Below are 23,652 nucleotides of genomic sequence, written 5' to 3' on the forward strand. Positions count from 1 at the left end.
TTTTAGGTGACCTAACCAGAGTGCATCTGCTCTGATTGCCTGGGCATTGTCATTAACACCTGCTCTTTGCTAGCTCACTGCTCAGTATGTGTGCGTGTGTCTTTCTTTCTCCTACTTGCCTGGCTAGAGCAGCTTGACCTCAGCTGTCATTGTGCTTTAACACTGATAGAGCATGCAGGCTTTGTCAAAGCTCACAAAGGTGCACAACACGGACCAGACAGATGCTCGAGTGGAAATGTTTGTGTGTTGGTGTGATGTAGCGTTGTGCTTGGTGATATGATATGTGGTCTCTGTCACTTTCGTCAGGTGGTTTCCAGATTTTTGTGGGGGAATCTTACTGGTAGGAAAGACATGCACGCACGCACGAATGCACGTACGCACAGTGAATTGGACTGAGGTTTACAAATGACAAAAAGCTGAGAGGGTTCAGTGCAAAAATATTGTGCTTAAATTTGATCTGCAAGTCAGTTTTAAACACTTCCTGTTTTCACAGTGTTATGATTGAACTGCGATACATTTACCGTTGCATTTCACTGTTTTGCATGTTTTGGGCTTTGAGCATTAAGGCTAACAAGTTGACAGTGTTTGGCTGTAATAGGTTGATGTTATTATATCAGAGGGCAAGAATATGTGGGGTAAGGTTAGGGAGATCTTTGGGCAACTGTGATGATACACACGCACTCTGAACACTGCTAAAGGCAAACAGAAACGACATCCAATTTCTTGACCACTTTCTCTGTTGCTCCTCAAGGCAATGGGATGACTGACCCTCTTATCCTTTTTCATAAACACACAATCAGATCCTGCGGGCCTACATGTCACAACTCCAACCACCGGTCCTGTTGCGTTGAATAAATGACCTGATAAATTGCAGTGTGTTAAAATAAAATCGTTTTTTGTGGTGCTCTGTCGTAATAAAACTACTTTGTCTATATGGTGACTTTTGCTACAGTTTATTATAATTGAATCTCTTTTTTTGCCATTTCTGACTTGTCGTTGAGCTGTGGGTTTTGTCAAAGTTGTACTTTTAGTTGATAAAAGTATTATGACGTTTCTCTTTCTCGTGCTAGTCATTATTTTTCCTTAAATGGTTCATTCTGTAGATGAGATTGACACAAGCAGCAGAAGAAAAAGTCAAATAGCAGTGTCTAATAACAGCCTCTGTTTGCCCTGGCACACAGGCACGCTTACAATAAGTCCTTGACTGTCTTGCCCTCTGGCTCGCTCCTGTTGGGATGAGATCATTATTACTTGCTACTGATGGACCTGGAGGAAAGTGGTGGAGACTGTATGTGGGTGCGGGTATGTGTATCCCCTGTCATGTCCTGTGTCCAGGCATGCTCCCAGGGCCAAGCTGAGAGAGTGATGAACATACAGTGGCAGGACAAGCGATGACTGAGTGACATCCAGGCACTCAGGCCCCATTGAAGGTTGGATAGGAGGTGGTGCAGAGGGACAGATGGATTTAGAGGCATGGAAAGGCCTCAGCTTGGCTTTGGGGTGCATCTTCATATTAGAAGAGGAAAATAAACCCACGGGTAAACAAAGAGGTTATGTCTTTGCCTTAAAATTCATAATGAATTGAGTCTGATGCAGAAAATGGTGGAAGTATTGAGTAAACATTTCAGACAGGAGAAAATATAACGTAACAAATTCTCTTTTAATACTTTGTGGACAGGTTGTGGCTCGTGGGGTTGAGATGTGGTTGTTTTAGCTAAATGTTTTTGAACAAAACCCAAGTTGTGTGTTAGTGGAAAACCTACAGGTCAGAAGAAAAACATTATCATTTGCATTTATCGTGATTATTTAAGGAACCTTGAGAGTTTCAACTTAAATACATATTCTGTATATTTGTTATTTGTTTAACCTTAAAAGGATGGGTTAAATAAATAGTTTAGTTAGTTGCAAAATGAATGTGTATTGTCTGTTACTATGTATAAAGTAGAAATGCATTCATGTATTGCAGATAGTAGACATTTCTTCTAATCAGTCACAGTGTTACCATGCTTTTTTTTTAATGAAACAAAAAAATATGAATTTGATATGAATTATGATGGCATGACTTATGTGTTAATAATTGTGGGATAGCTACTTTCTACTTTTTCCTTGAAACCTTTTACCCGTCAAAGTGTGAAAGTCTAAAGGGCATGAAAAGCACTGTGACATCTGTGCCCACCTTCTGTGCTCTTCACAGCTTTTTCATTTGATCTCGTTTGCCCTTTCTTTTTGGCACAAAGCAGGAAGCTTTTTGTTGCTCTCTTTCTATTTCATCCTCACGGAGCTCTTGGAGATATTTTGCTCTTTCCATTACTGAAGTAAATGGCTTGTAAAAAAACAAATAATTCAAGCAGTATTGTTTTTTGAAGAAGGTTTATTTGGACTTTTTTAGCTTAACATAGTCACAGATGGTTTGGGTTGGGTTGAGGACTTGGCACTTGCAGGTGGTGAACAGTAAATATCTGCCACTTTCATTCTGAGGAGCCACAGGCCTGTCGCTCCTCCCACCGTGCTCACTGGTGGCCAGCCTCGGTCCCTTCTTCCCCACGTTTCACCCTAGGGCTACACGGTTCCCTACAATAGTCTTGTGTGACAAAAATGTGTGATGAATGTGTGTGACATGCCATGTGTGTATTGCGTGTTTGCATGTGGTTGTGTATGCTTTTGTGTATGACACAAGTGCAGGCCTTTCCTGCTACCAGATTGACGTGAGTGTCTGTGAGGCTTTGCTCTTTTCAGACATGCCTCACACTGGCAGTTGGAGTTTATGTGTGTGTGCGTTCGGCTGCCTGCCTTCTAGCGCCTCGAAAGAGACTGACGGCCTCTGACACCTGCCATTTGGACGCTTTTCTCTGTGAAAAATGTCATTGTCTTCAGAACCGACGTGTGTGTGTGTGTGTGTGTGTGTGTGTGTGTGTGTGTGTGTGTGTGTGTGTGTGTGTGTGTGTGTGTGCGAGAGAGAGAGAGGGAGAGAGAGAGAGTGCGATATGGCGCATCCCTCAATTTGTCTCCCTCAGGTCAAGCTTTGCAGCTGACTGAACAATGGAACGAAGCTGTTTGAGCAGCTGGGACAGAGAAACTTACTGTGTGTGTTTTTGTGTGTGTGTGTGTGTGTGTGTGCGTGTGCGTGCAAATTTATTTTTGGGTGACAACATCTGATGTTACAGCTCATTCTGAGGCAATAAAATGAGGCCAATCCAAGTATCCTGAACACAAACACAGTTGCTGGAATAGAAAACATGGTCCAGGTTAGACATATTTGGGCAACAAAGTTTGCGTTCTCTTTTCCTTACCATATTTAAGTAAAGCAGTAAATAAGAAGGTTTCTACTTCAGCTTGACTGGGTATCATTAACACAGAGAGAAAGGTATTGGAGATCAGTACCCTTTGCTGCTTTCTTTTGCATATTAAGCAGCAGATTGCAGCCACCTACACTCGCATTCTATATGGGATCTCTTTTAAGCAAGTGAAATGCATGCAAAGTCTTGCTGAATTCAAGTGACTGACTTTTGGCAGTTATATCCCTCATCTTCATTCTAAAAAATATCTCTGCTTTGGATGTAGGTTTAGGTTAGTTGTCCAGCTGAATTACAAAATCAGTGATTTCAAAGGTATTAATCTTTGCAGCACACAGAATGCTTTTTTAAATTCATAATTTCTCCCACTGAAAAGGCTACATCCAGATAAACAGAATCAGTTTTGGGGGATTTATTCATCAGCATTTGGTCATATTATGTATTTTACACATATATATTGTATATATTCTTTACTAGGCATGTTTTATTTGATTTACTCTCTTAAGTGACTGCACCTGCTGGTAATTGACTGTGCGCGGACTGTTGGTGCTACAGCTCCTTTAAGTGTGAGAGGCAAAGCTCTCCTGTCTACTGATTTTTGTTATTGATTCCTTTTATGAAAAAAGCATATAATTGGTATAAAACGTTCCAAAATTGGCAACAATTATGTGAACTGAAGCATCTCAAGTGTAAGGGTATTTCCAAATTAAAAAGAGAAATATCAGACTAGTGAAATATAAAACCATAGGGCCTAAACAACAAACATCTAAATAGACAGATATTCAGTTACAGCATCCCTTTCTTCAAGTTGTTGAGTTGGGGTTTTGTGGCTAATAACAGTTCTGTTTTCTTGAGGAGTAGCAGGATGCCAGTCATTGTGTGTGTGTGTGTGTGTGTGTGTGTGTGTGTGTGTGTGTGTGTGTGTGTGTGTGTGTGTGTGTGACTTTCCCCCAGGAAAGGGCATGGCTAAAGGCAAGTCTATATTTATGTTTGTGTACAATTAAGAGAGCAAATGAACATGCGAGTGAACGATATCCCTACAGTGGCAGAAATCATTGCTTCACACCAAGAGGCAACCACTGACTTTGTATACAAAAGAGAGAGAGAGAGAGTGTGTGTGTGTTATCTGTCCATTCATCCACCATCCAACCACAGATGACCTTCTGCTGGCTGCCAGGGCGATCCCCTCACTATGGCTGCAGTCATAGATGCTATGGCGATGAGGGCTCAGAGCTGTATCTATGACAGTGGTTACCCAGATGCCCCAGCAGCAGCCTTAATTAAGTCAGACGTGATAGGGGCTGGTGGCCTTGCTTTCTTCTCTCACCCTATTCTCAACTTTCATATGTCCTGTGTATGCTTCATTGTACCATCATTTTTTTTCACTCTGTCTAGAGCATCTCTCTCTCTCTCTTGTTGTAATTTTTCTTGAAAAACAAACGGTGTAGGTGCTACACCTCATTGACCTACCCACTCTGTTTTGGGGGCAGAGAGAGAGATCAGGGTTGGGAAATACACATTCATATGTATATAAATACATATATAATTATTTGGCCCTTTGCATTTGCTGTTGGAAAATTGAGATTTAGGTATAGTGAATGATTTTGTTTATATAAGCGAAATCTTAATCTGGTCTTAATCTGCATTACCTACCATGTAAATTTGTGTCTCTGCAAGCCTGCATGTTTCTGCGCGAGCCCATGTGTGTCAGGTTAATGACCAGCTTTGCTTTGACCTCCTTGAAGGTCATGTGCCATTGCTCGTTAGTAGTGTCACCATGGCGATATGTCAGCTGTCAGCGCGATGGATGGGAGGTTAACAAAAAGAACAGTGTAATGGAGAAAGGGCTGAATAAAGATATTGGGAAGGAGAAAGAAAAAGGGAGGGTGGACAGACAAGTTAATTTAAATGCGATTCTCATCAGACGGCCTCTGCCACTCCTCATTAATGAGATACTTATAATTGGCAAGATTGTTGTAGCAAGGTCTAGGCCTCTGGGATAGTATATGTGCACGCGTGTGTGTTTGTGTGTGTGAGCGCACTATGGAAGACCTTAGTTTTGGACATAGGGGAGGGGACGACCCTCTTGTCATATTGGTTAGCCCTGAGGGAACTCCCCCTTCTTTCTTTCTCCAAGTCCCCTTCAAGAGAATAGGACGACTAAACAATTTGGCAGTTTCATTTGTGTGTCACCAACATTAACATGGGTATCAGTGGCTTTGTTGTACCACCATCTTGCAAGTGTGGTGATGGATGATAAGCAGCCTACTTTAGACTGAATGCATTAACAGGGAAATTGTATAATTCGTAGCATGTTAACCTTATATTGCCAGGAATTTAATTATAAGATATATATGAAATATAACAATGCTGGAATTGTCAAAGACCTTGACTTCAGTTGAGTCGTTAAAAGTTTATTTAATGGTTAATTATGTGAAGTATTAAGGCAGACTGTTGGTTTTATTTTCTAACTTTATGCATAATTCTAACGATTTTCTTTCTGCAGCAACATGTAAATGGATTTTTTTAATGTTACTTAAATTTATAGATAACTGGGCAGAAAGAAGAATTATATTACTTAGGACTTAGTTGAAACTTGGTATGTCTGACATCATGTCTCAGTCCTGACATGGCTTTGGAAAATGTGAATGAATGCAGCATTTTGAACTTTTAATTGTATTTTGATTACATTAACAGCTTTTCCTTTTGTTCCCTAGTGATATAGACCTACCCCTTTGACACTTATAATGCACCAAAGTATTTAAGTAATAGATAAACTAATAAAACTAATAAACTAATAAATTACTAATATGTTTGTCACTTTCTGTTATATAAATTTCACATTTTGTTGTGAATGAACAAAAACTTTTCGATTTATAAATAAAGGACAGTCTGTAAAATTATTTATTTTTCTGTAATTTCACACATTTATCACGTAGAAAAATGAAGCGTGCTGTTGAAATTGCACTTCTTTTTGTTATGTTGAGACATCTCAGGGATTAAATGTTTAGTTATGTTTCTTTACACTGACAGAAAGAGAAGTAGCATTTCTATGCCTCACTTAAGATTAAAATAGGCTGTGTGTAGCTCACGAGGTTAAGTGAGTTTGACATCCCTTGTCTATAGTAATACTCTATAGAGGCTGGCAAACAGTGCACCAAAACTACCACTAGATGGCAGAAGTGCCACACGATTTGCTGTAAAGAGGTTCGGTATCTTACTACTGAGTCACACTTTCTTTTGTGAGAGTTCAGTGTGGAAAAGTGACCGTACTCTGAATCATATATGCAGAAAAATGTATGGCTGTGAATTTATAGTTGCCTAAAGTGCATACCATACAGTGGGCAAATTGACTCAATCACCCAACTGACTCGCTAACTTCTGAACATGTTAAGTATTCATAGGTACATGAGGCAGTGACTCATACATGTATTTGGAGTGCAAGTTGTTTTTTTACACCTGCTGCCAAGTGTCAGAATACTTAAAGGCATTTGAAAGACTGTAACTGAGATCTTAATGTTAAGGGTGCAGGACTACTAGTCATGATGCTATTTTGGCTTGTCATGGCTACAAAGGGGGTAACTAGAGTCAAATAAAGTAACTGTTTTAAGGACTTTTCAAGTACATTATTAAAGATGTAAGTCATGTTTAATTATGATGATGTCTCTCAAGTAGTAATAGCTGTTTTAATTAGTTTCCTCCTCCCTCTCCTTAACTCACAATTTTCTCCCTATGCAAACCCATCTTTCTCACCTCTTTTTCACCTTCCCCCCGCTGTCGAACCTGTATGTTTTCCCTTTTTCCTTTGTACATCTCTGCCAGTATCTTCCCAAAGACATCCTTTACTTTTCTAACTCTTACTTTTCTTTCTTTCCCATATCTTCCCTAGTATAACCAATGAGGCAGGAGCATCCATCTACAGTGTGAGTCCCGAGGCAGTCCAAGAGATGCCAGACCTGGACCCTAACCTTAGGAGTGCAGGTACACCAAGCTGCAAAGCTTGATTGTTGTCAAGTAGCAAGTAGATTTTTCCTGGTTTAATGTGTTGTTTTTGTGGATAGCAATATGAATAAGGTTGGAAATTTGGTAGTCAGGAACAGCTGTATGTCCACTGGTTTCAGCTTCAATTTTATTTTCCACCTTTTTTTTGGTTTTTTTTTTTGCATAATGCTTTCATACATCAGTGAATTTCTGGCATTGCTTTTTGGTTCTCCTCTGTCGCCCTAACTTTGCTTTACCTCTCTGCCTCCCTTGCCAATTCTTCCTAACTCTCTGCACATACTACGTCATTGAAAACACAGTAGAATATAAAGGAATCACACTGAGTTTTGGAGAATAAATGTTTCCAGCAGACTTCCTCTATAAAAACCATAAATCAGCCAAGGCTGGATTATTCCTCACTAGTATCCTGTGGTCAGCAGCACAGAGCACTTGCAGAGAGCCATATTTATACCCATAACGAAAACCTCAAGAAATCTACTGAATTTATATTTGGATGCTAAGCCTCGACACCATGAATAACAGTGTGTGTCTGTTTTGCCTTTCGGGGGTATCTTTGCTATTGCCTTAGTCTAAATGAATGGCTGTGTAACACTGTATGCAGGGGGGTGTTTTGACTTATTACACTGATTATTGTGAGATTAGGGACACCTAGTGGAAATAGGTAATATTTTACCCATTTCCAGGGATTACTGTTTTTGTTCCACTTATTTCTGCTCCTCCCGTCTCCCCTCTGATCAGAGGACTGCTGCTACTAACTGGTTTTCAGTCACTCATTGCAGACATGCTGCATCTCTTTAAAAGTTGGCCTGTTGTAATCAAGTTTTTTCAGCTCATGATCTGATTGAGAGTAATGATGTTTGAGAGGAGTGCGAGCAGTTCATTTTCTTTCTCAGTTCATGCTCTGCAACAAAAACTGTGCAGCCACATCATCAGTGTCTCACCAGAAGGCTGGATGTCTCCGTTTTCTCCTGAGTAATGTGTCTGGCCAGGGCCTTCGTCAGTTGTTGTGCTCTTCATTGCTTCCCATTTTTGTAGTACTGTATTTGGCTCATAAACTTTCAATAAGTGCTGGAGAGTTCTGCTGGACTCCATTTACAAATAACCTCCCTTCAGAGGGGGGGTGGGGGTTAGAGACGGGATAAATGGAAAGAGTATAGGAGAGTTTTGGTGGTGTACTGAGCAAGGCTAGGGTTGAAACTCCATCCCTGTCTAAATATTATCTCAGGCAGCAGGCTCCTGCCGCAGCCAGAGGAGAGAGAGGAGGACCATTGATTCCAGACATACTCCCTCTCTTACATCCTATTCTTCCCTTTGTCTGCCTTTTCCACCTCAAAGATCAGAATCTGATGCATCCCATGCAGCATACTACATACACAAAACGGTGGATAGGGCAGGAAAGGAAGGACAAATGAAGGGACAAACTGTTCCCTGAAATTGATCAATGGATGAGCAAATCGTTGGTCATAATTGTGTTGTGATGCCAAAGTTTGGGGAGTATAGCAGTTTTTTTAAGTTCTATTTTTTAAGGAAACTCAAACTACTAAAAATATTTATGTATATATTGCTTTTTCTCTTTTTAAAAATTATATAAATGGAAAAGACATAACAGTGTACGGTAACGCCCAGAGCTGGCATCCCCTTTGTCTTGCCCATGGTTATGTAAGTACACAATTGATTGGTTGTGTTATTCTTCTCCGCTTGGTGTGTGCTCGTGGGGAAATGCCGTGTGTATGTGAATAAGATTATTGTAATTTTTCTCTTTGTCATTTAGAAAATCAGAAAAGACGTGTGATCTAAACCTTAAAGACTCTGTCATAAAACAAACCCAACGTTGGTTGAGGAGTATTGTGTATTTGTTTGTGTGCTACGTTTGACTGTTTTTGCCTGAGGGCACAGAAGTGGATAAATTGGTGTTTTTAAAGGTTCATGGCTCAAACATCTATCAGCAAGCTAAATGACAGGTGCAGCAACTCCAGCTGAATGCCAGCTTTAATTATTATTAGTGGGGGTGGAGGAATGACAATTAGGTTTGGCCTGCCCTCAGGCCAACACAGTAATATGCAGACAATTAGCATATCGAGTAATTACGCATACTACTATGGATTTGCATATTCAATAACTGTGAGTCAAATACCAAGTTTATGAAAAACACAAACCACGGATTCCCATGAGACGTAGAGGTATCTCATGTGTGTGTGTGTGTGTGTCTGTGTGTGTGTGATGGCAGTGTCGATTGGAAGACGTGTCCAAGATCCGCTGGCTGAGCTTGTGAAGATTGATCCCAAACACATAGGCATTGGAACATATCAGGTAAGTTAGCTTTTAGCTTTTCGATTGTCTGCTTTTGTCAATGAAGACAAATATTCCAGGTGTACAATAAGGCACTTATGTTTATTTTGATTTTAATGTTTCGTATTTACTTTAGTTATCAAAGATGGTCTTTTTAGGAGAGTCCAGATCAAATATTTCATACCAACAATAATGTAATCATGCATTTGCATTTCTATCCTTTCATCCTCCAAAGCACAAGTTGCTTTTTACTAGAGTTTAGGTGCGACATTTATCTTTTAGGCAAAACCAAGAGAGCAGAAACGTAACTGAGTCCTAAAAAGAAAAAGCGATGAGAGGGATGAGGAAAAAAGGCAAAACAGGCAAGCAGGGACAAAGAAGATAAACTTGGCTGAGAGCTGTGTCAACAGATGATGCTAAGGATGACTAATTCAATTAATGGAGATCAGGCATGACGTATGTTTGGACATTTGCTTTTGCTTGTTTAATTGCCGTTCTCTGTCCGTTTGTGTGCACTGCCAACTCTTTTATACTCTTTCCAGTGTCTGTGTGTGTGTGTGTGTGTGTGTGTGTGTGTGTGTGTGTGTGTGTGTGTGTGTGTGTGTGTGTGTGTGTGTGTGTGTGTGTGTGTGTGTATGAAGCAGGAGTTGGCTCAGTGTTGGTTTTCCGCATTGCGAGTGGGTATGTAATTGTGCGAGAAAGGCAATCTGAGCATTATGTCAGTGAGCTTACTGTTAGCATCAGCTATGAATGCAGTATTGTTCTCCATGTGGTCTTGGAAGAAAAGGCTATGAGGAGATGGAAATAAGTAGAAAACGGAAAAGAATGAGGATGACACAGGCAAATACAATAAGGTCACAATAAACGACTGTCAGCTGTACATGATGGATCCAGTATTAGATGCTATGTACTACAAAAAAAGTAATAATAAAGTTATTTTTAAGGCTTTATTGGATATAGTTAAAGCAGGTAGAAGAGAGGGTGTAAACTGCAGAACATGTAGTGCTTTTTTGCAGCAGTTGTTTTTCAGTTATATTGTTAAATTGGTAGAATTCCTGTTCCTGATAAAGATGTGAGGACCATTTAATTATTGGGCAGTGATGAGAGAGAAGAGCTGATGTACTGTAAGGCTGAGTGAGTTTTCAGGTCTAGTGTTAAATTGGTGGAATTCCTCTTTGTAATAGAAATGTGAAGCCCATTTAATCACTGGGAAATGATGAGAGAGAAGAATTGATGCACCGTAGGACTGACTTTATTTTGATTAACTTTTAATTTAATTTAATTTTAATTGCTAAAAAAGCAGATATTTTTGTCATTGATGAAAAAGAATTTTTGCTTTTGGCTTAGTAAAAAGGAGACTGAAGTTGTTATCAGTTGGTTTTTCATTCATCAACTAACAGATGAGGTGCTGTTTATCTGCTGAGAGGAGGTTTCTGCTCACTAAGTCAGTATTGTACAGGGTAAATTGTAACTAAGTAATACACTGATATCTTTTATCAAGGTTATTTCAAGAGCTGTCATTCAAGGAGCGTAAGAAGCATTTTCATGTGTTGCTTTGGGTAATATTTCAGTGTTAAGAAAAAGAATTCACCAGTGGAAGAAGAGAAGGAAAGGAGGGGGGTTAAAAAGAACAGCAGAGGGTGACAAAAGTCAAAGTAAAGGAATGATGGGAAAAATTTAACATTTGAAAGTAAAAGGAGGAGGTCATATTGTTCAAATGATTGTGTGCATGGCTGTGTGTGTTAGGTCACAGGCCCGTGTCTCTCATCACGTCCTGATCTTGACTCTCTAGGGTGCTCAGGGTTCTGCACCTCCCGCTCTCAGATCATGTGACTAGGTCAACAAATGCTAATCTTACCGAGTAAATAAACTCTGGGTGCTGACAGATATGAGATGGGACATCATCTTGACCTGTGTATGAGCTCACGCAAAGCATACACACTTTCTTCCCATCCTTTTTCAGAGTCAGTATGTAATGTGTGTGCATACATTTGCATTGGTGTATACGTGAATGTATATGTGTGAGAATAGGGCAGTCATGCATGCGTTTGTTTTCTAGCAAGTTCTTTTATATGGCCTTTTGAGCTTTCGGAAAGTTTATTGCCATTAGACCCAAAAAGCATAAGGGTAGATGTAACTCTAGACAGCTGGCACAGCATGCGCTCTCTTTCTCTCTCCCTGCTGACCCAGTGAGTGACAGCTCTGAGGGAAAGACGGAAATGAGCTGAGGGCTAAAGAAGTGAGGCCCATTAAAATCAGATTGGACGCAAGTATTGGGGTGGGAACGCTGTTTTCACTGTGGATCCGCTGGCTGACAGTTTTCCTTTTTTTTTTTTTTTTGAATGCTGAAAAGCCAGAAACATGTCAGAATGAGGAGCCAGTGTCATTAGCTTTAACAGGACACTGACATTTAAAAGACTACTTACACATCGGCACAGTACAGAAAACTAAGTGTGTAAACATTGCTGGAGTCTTCTGTTCTTTAATAATTAGACACTAACTTTCCTTTGAACCAGACCTCCACCTGTCAGTCACCTTTATGTAGCTATGGTCTGTTGACAGCTGGGAAATCCCCAGGGATGTGAAATGAACTACTGGAAAATACACACACACAGACGCACACTGCTGTGTAAGAAAACATTACCCGCCAGCCGGATATTAAAGAAACTGTCATTCTTCCCCTCACCTTTGTTGATTGTTTTTCTCTTCCAATTCTAACTTTTTGTAAAACTCTTCACACACCTGAACTAATGCCCTTCATCTGCCTTCCTTTAATTTCATGTTTTCTTTCAAATACTACAACGTGTTAGGAGTGGGTAATACAACCTCAAAATTATAGTGCAATATTTCAAGGAAATCTGAGATAATGATATTTATAAGGATGTAGAAAAAAAAACTGATCGCAGCTTGTAGGCAGCATTTATAAGTGTGAACAAATTCAAGGGCATTTTTTTGTACGTCTTTTCTATTGAGCCACTGTCATTGATGCCATCGAAAGTGTGAATCTGTTGCCACAAGGTGCCGCCAGCAGCATTATAGTGCAATACTAGTGACACAGCATTGTATACAGTGACACAGCACAAGTCAAATGTAAGCACAAAAGTAACCTAGGAAGTGTTTTCCCTGGAAATTTTAACAGTAACGTAACTGTTTAATACTTTTGTGCAGCAGTAAGTAAAGTAACTTAATCCTGTACCTCTTCATGAGCCTGCACAATACTGTCACATATTAAAACTGAAACTGAAAACCCCTTGTGAAGAAAGTGTCTATGACTCCTTTGGCATGTTTTTCACCCTTGAATGGTAGTGCCTATGGGGCAGACAGGAGCAGGCAGAGCACAGGGAAAGAAGAAGAATAAAAAATGAAGGCTTGACAGTGATTGATAGTTCCTGCCTAGTCGCTTTGGAGCGTGGGAAAAAAAAAGCAAGCTCTTTAAGACTTGGCAGAAGGTGCCAAAAACATTAGGAGATACTATTTTAATGATTTCCTTTAGATTTGTTCAAGCATGTTTTTGAGTGTTTGTGCATTTAAGCAGGGTGTTAAATGAATAAACCTTGCATCTTTGTTTGTATAATGGATTTACAGAGGCTTGTGCCAAATATCTTCTTATTCTGCAATAAATAATACATATCTGGCTGCCAGGCTACTTATTTTAAGGTTGTACAATTTACTTTCCCTTGTTTAAATTTCTTGGTAAGTGCTTTCTAATTGCTACCTTTTTATATCAAAATTAGTTTATATAGTAGGATATTCAAGGGAAAAAAGCACACAAACCTCATAGTTAACAAGAGCAAACAGCAGAATTGTCAAATAAGAAATAAACTATTTAAAAGAGAGGAGGAAAGGTGCATTTTTTTGGTTCTTAAAATGATGATTTAAATCAACTGTGTCCTTAATTTTTCATCTATATTAAACAAAATGCAAACATTGCCTCTAATCTTTTTGTTAATGGAACATTTGAATAGAGTATTTTGTCCAAATTCTCAAACATGATATTTTCCAAGTGAAAACCTAAATAGATGAGACTTCCTGTGCCTCTCTTGAAGCGCTTTCTGTTCTAGTTTTCTCATGTTCTGTTTTGCACTCCCTTGGGTAATGTGTGACCGTGCATGTGTTTGTGCACACGAGTATGTGCTTGGTTAGGTCGTTAAATGCCAGTCATTCATCAGCACCCGAAAGTGATATGATGGCAAGGACATGTTTTTATGATTTTCTATCACCTTTCACAAAGACCTGATAGCTATTACTTAACTTCCTGAGCTTCCATAATGATCACTCTTGTGTGTGCATGCACACTCCCACGCTTTAACTACTTTAACTGTATGCACTACTTGCCTAACCTGTAACCTAACCTTAAAATTCATCTTAAAAATGGTTATTAAAATTTATTTTTATATTGAAGACTTGCTTTTTGTCCCTTCAAGAAAGACAAGTTTGATAATATGCCTGTAGAGAAGAGTCACTGATTAGTCTGCATATTGTCTTAGACTTTCATAAAGTAATTGTTGTGACCACATTTAGGGGCCTAAAACATTAGTAATGCCTGCATCCACAAACACAAGCATACTCAGCCAAGGCTCCATATGTAGAATACATATACAGGTCTCAGAGGCCTTAAAAAGTGCTGTCAGTCAAGATCATGACCTTCAAATAGCCTTGTTTATTTGTACATAGTTCACTTATTATGTGAAACTGAATGACTTCACTCAGCAGTTTCACTCCATTGTCTATCTGTGTCTTCAAAATTGGTTTTCCCAACTTCACTTTGGTGCCCAGTACATTGTGGATTGTTGACAACTGGGAGGAGATCTGTGAAGGGGTGGGGGTTGAGTTTGGTGATGCAGAATTTGGAATCATGGCTGCTGCTGAGGCAGCATACCTTAGTTGTTGCTCTGGTTGATTTAAATAAACAGTTTTAACTAATCAACCTCAGGTAGATGTGACAACATTCACTGACTTGTGGCTTCCCACATTACAAGAATTAATACATGAGTATAAGCCTTTGTGTCTCAGTTTGAATACAACACTTGGAACCCAACAGACATTTGATCTTAATTATTGTGTTCCTGTTTCTCTTTATTCTTTATTGTGTGAATGCCTCACAGGCATTCATACTATTGAGTTCCTGTTTCTCTTTATTCTTTATTCTTCTACCTTATTATTCTAGTTGCTCAGACCTTTTTGCCTATTTGCACTACTCTGCCTGGTTTACACTCAACGTCATTTACCCTTACCTGAATACTGTATATTGTATATTGTATAGCTTTCTTGTTAATTTGTATTGTATTTATTTAAATTTTTACTTTTTAATTATTTTATTTGCATTTTTTAATCACTCTCTTATATTTAAATGTTCATTGCTATTTCATCTAGGGTTTGAGAGTAACGAAATTTCTATTCTCTGTATGTCCTGTACATGTGGCAGAATTGACAAATAAAGTTGACTTTGACTTTGACTTTGCTGGTTAACTACTCCCTCTGTTCCGCTCCTTCTGCTAATTCCTGCTATATCTTTTGGTCCTCACAACTTTTATACTTTTTGAGATATTAAGCTTTTTATGCCATTTTTTGGCCCATTTTGCTGAATGGGACCACATTGCGAGTGTGATCACTGGTTTTGCTTGCCTGGCTGAGCCATGTTTTAGCTCAGTGAGATGAGCAGCCGTTCTCAGAGCAGGAGGGCTGGGATCGAATCCCGCTTATGGCAACATTTTTTTCAGTTAACAGTTAAACTTTTTTTTCACTCTTTTCAACACAAATTTCAGCTTCTTCACCACTTTTCAGCAGAATTTTCATTCTCTTTTGCTCTTTTTAGCAGAATTTTCAGTCTGTTCTGCTCTTTTCAGTAGAATTTTAGGTTTTTCACCTCTTTTGAGCACAAATTTCAGTTTCTTCTGCTCTTTTTAGCAGAATTTTCAGCCTCTTCTGCTCTTTTCAGCACAATTTTCAGGTTCTTTGTCTCTTTTTGCTGAACATTCAGCTTCTTCACCTCTTTTCAGCACAATTCAGCTTCTTCTGCACAGTGGACATTTTGCCTCTCATCATATTTCTGGTTGAGACCGAAAGTGGTTTGGCTCAGTGGGATGATCAGCTGCCGTGAGATATGGTGGCGAAGATTCAAATCCTGCCTGTGGCGGTTGCCGCACATGTTCCCCTGCTTGCATGCACTCTTTCTTGACACTCTTCACTGTACCCTTTCAAATACAGCCATTTTCAGCAAGCACTTCAGCTTCTACAACTCTCTTCAGCTGATAGTTTTGCTTCTTCTGCTGTTTTCAGCAGATTCCACTACACAGCATTCACACTGCATTTCCGCAGGAAATGCAACTTTTTCTAGTCTCATAGTTAACCTTCTGTCATTTACATCCCTCAGGCTCTTCTTCTTTCATATAAACGATCAGCCTGCTGTCCAAAGACATTCATTCATTACTGTCAGTCCCCTTTCCCTCTCTGGTTTACTCACCTTCTGGTTCACTGCAATTTTATAAATGTCGAAATGACAAGGTATTCTAGGTTTTATCAGTAAAGTACCTCTCTAAAAAACCCTTTTTGTTTTGTCTCTTTTGTAGTTTTCATCACTGTGCTTCTCTCACTGTCTCTGATTGACATGTGGTAACTCAACAGTGTTTAAGTACTTGAGGTGCAGAAAGAAGCACTTTGTTCCTTTGTATTGGTTGGCTGGCTTTGGCTGGTTTCCGACCAATCCAAACATAACCTTCTCACATAGGGATCCACTCCATTGGTTCTGTATGAATTTGAGGTTTGGGTGCTGGGAGTTGGGACGAAGGAATGAGGGAGTGGAGGTGATTTTCAAAGAGATAGTAGCATATATAGCTTTGTCTGGCAAACCACCTCTATGCTTCCACATCACCTTACAGCTCTAATCTAAATACTATGAAGAACATTTAGCAATGATCTAGATGGCTCAGATGGAAAATCTGCATTAAGTTGCGTATGTGATTTCTAATGTTCTTTAGTTAGTGTGTACCTCGAGGTGAGTTGAATATAAAATGAAAATAGAAGAACACTAGGTCAGTGCATCCCTCTAAAGCTAGAATTTGCAGCTTAAAAATAGTGATCGTGCCATTTTATTTGACTCGTCTGTTGCATAATCAGATAGAAAACATACCTCACAAAGTGTGACACGTGGATCGATAGATAAAAAGATACAGCATGACATGCTTCACTGGTGCTGTTAGCGCCACTGTAAACTGTGACGCAGAGCCATGCGGGCCTCTGCTGCCTGGGTGTTGAAGCGGAAACACACGGACTGGATTGTGGATGTTTAATAGAGCAGAACTCTTTCACTCCAGCTCTGAAATCACAGTTGTTTAGTACAGTTGTTTTTCTTCACCTGTATTTTCTCGTTAGTTTCTTCCTTACGACATATTTGCATATCCTTTTCTGTGTAGCAGTCCCTTATTTGTTATGCAAATATCTATTATTATTGAGCAGTGTCACAATGTTTCAAGTGTAAATGTGATTATTATGATTATTGTTTACTTTTGGGAAGTTACTATAAATGCTTATTAAGCTACATTTTTAGTGTTCCCATCCCTAACCAAGCAGCACCTAAAGTGTTCTAGTGTTTCTCACGCCTGTATAAGGTTTCAGCAAGAATCTAAGAACACATTCAGTGGATTTTTCCTGCAGGTTAAAACTCACACTACCTTACGCACCTCCAACTTTCTCACGTGAGAAAATTCTTTTCTGGTATGACAGGTGATTTCCTCCTCCTTGTCTTCTCTTTCTCATGTGAGCTTCTGCTTCTAGAGCCACTCAGCAGAAATCATAAATCATTCGTAGTTTTATTTGTTCCTGTTCGGAATTTTTTTTAAATTATTGTCTCCAAAAGGCCTCTGGTTATACTTACAAAGAACAGATTGTAGATGCTGTTTTTCTCCAGAACTACTTTGTCTTTTAGCTGTAAGTCATCCTCTGTCTGCTGAGCAAAGCTACATCTGTTGTAGGCTAAGTGCTAACTTAAGATAACAAGATAGAAATATTTTTGTAACTATATAGCATAAAAATGTGTGATAAGTATTGGAGGTTCTGTGCTGAAATTACATATTGTAGTTCACAACGGCCAAGCAAAAACTTTGGAGCCCCATGTGTTCTCTGTCTACCGCGCTCTCCCTCCTCTATCCTCATCTGTCCTCCTATCCTGTTATTGCTGACAGAGGGTGTGTTTGCTAGCTGCTCTTGTTGTTATCTGTTTACAAGTCAGTGTTTGTTAAAAGCTTGATCATGTTACAGGACAGCACATGCTAGTCTCAGTCATGTTCATGCACATGACAGACATACACATGCACACAAACACATTCAAAGACCAACAGTAGTCTAGTTTAGAGTGTCAGCTAATCCTCAAGCAGTTGCTGAGACATCAGCCTGTAGCTGAACTCCTGGATTTTAACCACAACACAGGGCTTCGTGTTTCTCACTGCCAGACCTTATATTTCTTTAAGATTATTTGGTTGTGTACTTAAGTAGTTTGTTGACAATAATTTTCTTTCCTTTCCTTTCTTGCTGTCAACCTTTCTTATTTAAAAAACAAACAAACAGGCTCCACTGCTTTTGAAAAATATCTCCTGTTTAATGTTTGATTGGCTGGTCGATGAGAAATGTGAAAGTTTCATTTGGAGGTACTTTTATAGACTGAGAGCTACAATGACAAGAACACTGTATTACTGGGAAAAATCACAGAAAGGCCTAACGAAACATTTTCCTTTCACTTCTGTACTTCTCCTGTCAATCAGTTTTCTCACTCCCTTTTTTGTTTAAAATTTGCCTCATATTTGCTATATTGCTGTCAGCACAAGATCAAGTAGCAGTATGTGGTGAAAATGGAATATAATATATGGGAATTAACCTGAACACGCTCAAGTGAAGTCTGTTAAAATCTTCCATTAAAATATTTTGATAAACAGATTTGGATGGGAAAAAAGAAAGCACAGCTACATGCAGCTGTGTTAGTTTTTAGTGTTCATCTGTCCCAAAGAGGTTTGAAAAATCCTAAGAATTCCTGTATTTGCTGTCACACACAGATAAAAGCAGTGATTTAAAGTTGTTTTCTTTGCTTAACCAGTTTTTGCCATGTGTCTTTCTGTCTCTGTGTGTGTCTGTACTTTAAAAATTCCCTGGTTTTGTCAATATGTTTCTTTTTTCTCTTAGCATGACGTGTCAGCTGGAGCTTTGAAGACAGCATTGGATGGCGTGGTGCAGGAGTGTGTGAGCTTTGTTGGTGTGGACATTAACATCTGCTCTGAGATACTGATGAGGTAGAGTACCCAAAATGACATATCGCATAATTTCTAAAAATCAATTCAGTTTTATTTATATAGCAACAAACCACAACAGCACTTACCTCAAGGTGCTTTAAATTGTAAGGTAGAGACGCTTCAATAACACAGAGAGAACCCCAATAATCAAACAACAAGTATGCACTTGGCAACAGCCTGCTTTAGCCCGCCTTAACCTTAAATTGAAGGAAGAATTTCAGAGTAGTCCTCCTTGATTATTCCATATACTGTGCAATATACCATTACCACAAGCAGTAAAACAGCCTGAGCTCATGATGCTGTCACCACCATGCTTAACAGCTGGTACAAAGGTGTTAATTTTGGAGCAGGGCTTCTTTCTTGGTCAGGATCATCTTGTGAAGTTAGGACATTGTAGAAAAAAATGTAAGTGAATGTATGTACACATTTGAACCTGTATGTATGCTTTTGAGCCTGTGTTGATTAAAGAAAATCCAAATTAAATTCAAACTTCTGCACCCAATTTGTAGTGGAAACAAAAGTTGTAGTATGATGTGATTTGATATGATTTGATTGAGAAGTCACTAGCCAATAATCTTGCAGTGCTCCTCAGTTTCACCGTGTACAGTTTCTAAACACTAAAATGGGAATTATACTCAGCTTAGACTGAATTGTGGGACTCACATTGCCTGTGTCCGTCTTTTACAGACAGTTTATGTTTGCAAGATTCTTTGCCTATGTTGTCACAGAAGAGGGTTCTTACTGAGCGTGGCTGTAGACTCAGACTAGAGATGCATTAAAATAGCTCGTTTGGGACCAGTGAGCTGTCTTGCTAATGTTAGATGATAATTAAGAATCAAAACATCAAACATACCTAAAAACATTTAATACATGTCCTCACAAGCAAGTGCATGTTTGCACTCAACCACTGTGTGCTGCACAAATACATGCAGACAGAGACAAAATTCTGAAAACGAGATGAAGACTGACTCAGACCTCTGGCATACTTTCCCTTTGCAGTCACATGGCAAGGCTTCATTCACACTCATGCACAGGCCATTGCATGATCTACACACACAAAAACACAGATGGCCTGCCAGTTTTCTGTTTAGACTAATGCTTCACACCTTGGCCCACTTACTGGGCTGACTGGTATTAACAAAGAGGATTAGGAACAGTGGACACAATTAAACTCACAGAAACATACATGCTGAAGAAGAAACATGCAAGAACACCGTGCACACATGTGCTTATTTGTTACAACTTGTGCAGTATAAACATGAGTCAAAAGCAGGAAGTGCAGAAATTTCATATGCACACTTTTTGCAGTGGAGACAAACAGTATGAATTGAGCTGGCATTAGCTGCAAGGCAGGCATCAGGTCATCTGTTTACCTGTCTGCTCTGCAAGTGAGCGTTTTCCATTCCTCCACAAAGTTAAGCTATGCACAAACGCACATGAAACACACACAGACGTGTTGATGACTGAGGTATTATGCCGAGTGTTGACATAGCCACATGCTTTAGCATGAGTGAGTCACTGTGGGCATTAACAGAGCAGACCTAATTGAGTTTCAAATCACCTCTCGTCTTTGCTCAGCCTGAACTGGACAAATATACATGCTTAATATTGGCTTATGTGTGTCACTTGTGTTTCCAGTGCTTGCTTAAATGCCAGGTCACGGTTGCAGAATCTGCTGTTTGTTTGGTGTGGGTGTGTGTGTCTAAGCCTAATACTGTAGAGTTATTATAGGTGATCCCATAGGTATACAACCTATATGGATATCAACCAAGCTTGAGATCCTACTTATTTAATTACCTGTTCTGTTTTGTTGTTTTAGCATCTAGTGTAGAATAATTTTAAGAAGTTGTTTGAATATATTGTGAGATGAGTAATTTTTCTCCCTTCAATCTGTTGTTTTATCTCCTAGGCATGTAGCAGGCTTAAATGCGGGAAGGGCACGGAGTATCACAGAATGGAGAGAGCAGCACGGTCCCTTCATCAACAGGGAGCAGCTGAAGCTGGTCAAAGGCATGGGGCCCAAGTCCTACCAGCAGTGTGCTGGCTTCATTAGAATAAACCCACAAACTCTATCCAGGTACGCACTCATATACACAGTATATCCACATAGATAGACCTAAAAGCAAGCAGACAAACACTCAAATTCTGTTTCACAATGTTGTCTTTTTTCATGCAATGGTCTGTTGGAACAAACTGCTAAAACGCCCTGTTTATTCATAGACATTTTGTGTTATTTAGCCATGCAAGTAGTTTAGATAAACTTGCACCCAAGTTCTGAGAATTTCTCAATGGGGTTCAGTTCGTAGTGTTCAAAGCAGTAAAAATTACAGTTGAATTACCATCCAAGAGTTTGTATCGTGTATATCATGTAAAACAGAGATGGGTTGAAGAAGTTATTTATGATTTATGAGGAGTGTGATGTGATGCAGAAATTATTCTAAAGAAAAAATGTTTTAGTTACTCTAGATAATCGTGTCAAATGTGTTGGGAAATACTGACAGTGTACTTGGATTATTTCAAATATCCATCCATTCAGTATTTCTGACATTTTTCCCTCCGAGATGATGGGGGCAGCAGTCTAAGCAGTCTAGCAACTCAGACCTCCCACTTCCCAACCACCGGTGCGTTTTCAAGCCAACTTAGAGATATAATGTTTCCAGGTTGCCGCAGGTCTGCGGCAGGATCTCCTCCCAGAGGGATGTGCCTGAAGCACTTGTACCGCTGTTATATTTGGATGGAAGCAAAATTCACAGGGCTCAGTAAAGCAAAATGCAGCATGTTTCCATGGCTTGATAGACTTTCTTTTCCTTTAATGTTTATATAAAACAATATATAGTCTTAGAGCAGGAATACTGGGGTGATTTAAAATGCATTTCTTTCTTGCCAAAACAGTGTCAGATCATCATCTAACCAGGCACCAGAAGTGCCCGAGAAACCTGCAGCTAAGAAAGGCAAGGGAAAAACTGGTGTCAACGTCTCAACCTCATTTAACCCCCTCGATCAGACCTGTATACACCCGGAGTCCTACCATGTAGCACAAAGGTACAGTGCACACAAACACACACGGACGCTTGAACAGCAGCCCACCCCACTGGCTAAAGCATGTTCAGGCTATGATGGAGTTGATTTTGACACCATCTCACATGGGGTTGGTTATAGTGGTGGAGGGCTCTGATTTGATTTACACAGACATGGGATACAAGAGAGGAGGCGTTGGCTGTGGTGTGTGTGTCCTTGTGTGAGAGATGATTGTTAGCGCTGCGGATGCTGATATCAGAAGCACATTGAGCATCTGTGTGTGTGTAACAGATGGACACACAAAACGGAGGGAGAGAGAGGGGGCCCTCTCTCATCCAGCTGTAGTCACTCAACTGTGTTTAGTCTACATAAGTTCTGACACTAGTGGTTTTAAGCATTGCTCTCCTCTTGTTGATGGTGTCTGTACATATATGTGGGGAGATGTATCTCTGTGCACACACGTGCAGATAGATTGATGTTGCGTGTATGAAACTTCCTACTTCAGTGTCTGTGTGTTCAATACAGACTGCACTAGAGAGTAGTTCATCAAAGAAGTATTGGGGATCAGAGGTCTTAAAATATAAGAGCACACATTACTCTTCTGTTAATACCCTCTGCACTCCTTTTTGAGCTGCACGCGTTTAGTTACATTTATTTGTTTTTCTCTTTTATTTTTATTTATTTATTTGGCAGACACGTTTCTCGTCCATACTTTCAGCTCTCTCACTGCCCCTCCCTGTCACTTTCTCAATGGTGCCTCACATTAAAACTTCTTTTAACCAGAATTACCAACCGTTTAAAGATATCTTTAGCACTTTTCCCATAGAATTTAACTCCACAATTGAAATTTCTCACTGGACATCTAATCGTTCTCTGCTTTTCTATTTCTCTTGCTGTTCAGAATTCTTAATCCTGTGTTGGCAAATGCATTATCCGGTGTTATGGCTGTATTATAATCCAAGTCTGGGAATGTACTCCATTCAGTATGGGTTCTGAAAGTATCCCAAAGTGTGTTGTGGTTTCCAGCACATCACCTGTCTCTGTAAAGATTTTCAGTACATGAAAAGCCATGTCAGTTCTTGCTCTTTTATTTTGACAAACCAGAAAATAAGTAACCTTCCACTAAACTTAAAATCACAGGGTATGACAGTGATCTGGAAATAGACCATACTACTTGACGAGTGTATCACTCATTGGGCTAGTTTGGATGTCTTTTTACGTAAACCTTTAGATTATAGCTGTAAAAGTCTTGGTGAGTTATATTCATAATCAAAGAGTTACTTGGAAAATCACTAATTTGTATACTGACTCAAAATCAGAACTCTAATAATCGCTACTAATCACTAATAATCTAATCAACTTGAATTGATTAGATTATTAGCTGTGAGAGCATCACTGAGATACCCCAAAGATTTTCTCTCCTCCTCACCTACAAATGGTGAAAACAAGGTTTAGAGGGAGAATTGTAAAGGAATGCTTGTGTGTGTTAGTGTATGTGTGTGTTTGTGTGTGTCTTTATGCTGTATAAGGAATATCATGTTCATCGCATTAGTGGAACTGGATCCTCCATTACTGCTCACAGCCTACACATCCACCCTTTTTTGTAACCATATACACACACGCGCACAAAACCAGAAACACAAGAGCACACGCATGATTTTTCCACCTTTAAAAAAATAAAAAATAAATCAGTGAAGCCTAATTCTGTGAGTGCATTATGTGAAATATTTAATTGTAATTTGGTTTGAGACAGCGAGCTTCCACTGTGTGAT

General features: G+C 39.4%; 1 protein-coding gene across 1 annotated transcript in view; it reads left to right on the forward strand.

The window, feature by feature from the left end:
- srbd1 (S1 RNA binding domain 1) overlaps positions 1 to 23,652 on the forward strand; it is a 50,873-nt gene that overhangs the window by 22,085 nt on the left and 5,136 nt on the right. The window contains exons 15-19 of the mRNA XM_085427620.1: positions 7,183 to 7,274; positions 9,523 to 9,605; positions 18,756 to 18,862; positions 20,772 to 20,939; positions 21,755 to 21,904. Coding sequence (XP_085283746.1) covers positions 7,183 to 7,274; positions 9,523 to 9,605; positions 18,756 to 18,862; positions 20,772 to 20,939; positions 21,755 to 21,904 — 600 coding nt within the window. The remainder of the gene's footprint in view (positions 1 to 7,182; positions 7,275 to 9,522; positions 9,606 to 18,755; positions 18,863 to 20,771; positions 20,940 to 21,754; positions 21,905 to 23,652) is intronic.

This window comes from Rhamphochromis longiceps, linkage group LG13, assembly GCF_057381845.1.
Source record: "Rhamphochromis longiceps isolate RC_006_pf linkage group LG13, R_longiceps_female_GT1.1, whole genome shotgun sequence".
Lineage (NCBI taxonomy): Eukaryota > Metazoa > Chordata > Actinopteri > Cichliformes > Cichlidae > Rhamphochromis > Rhamphochromis longiceps.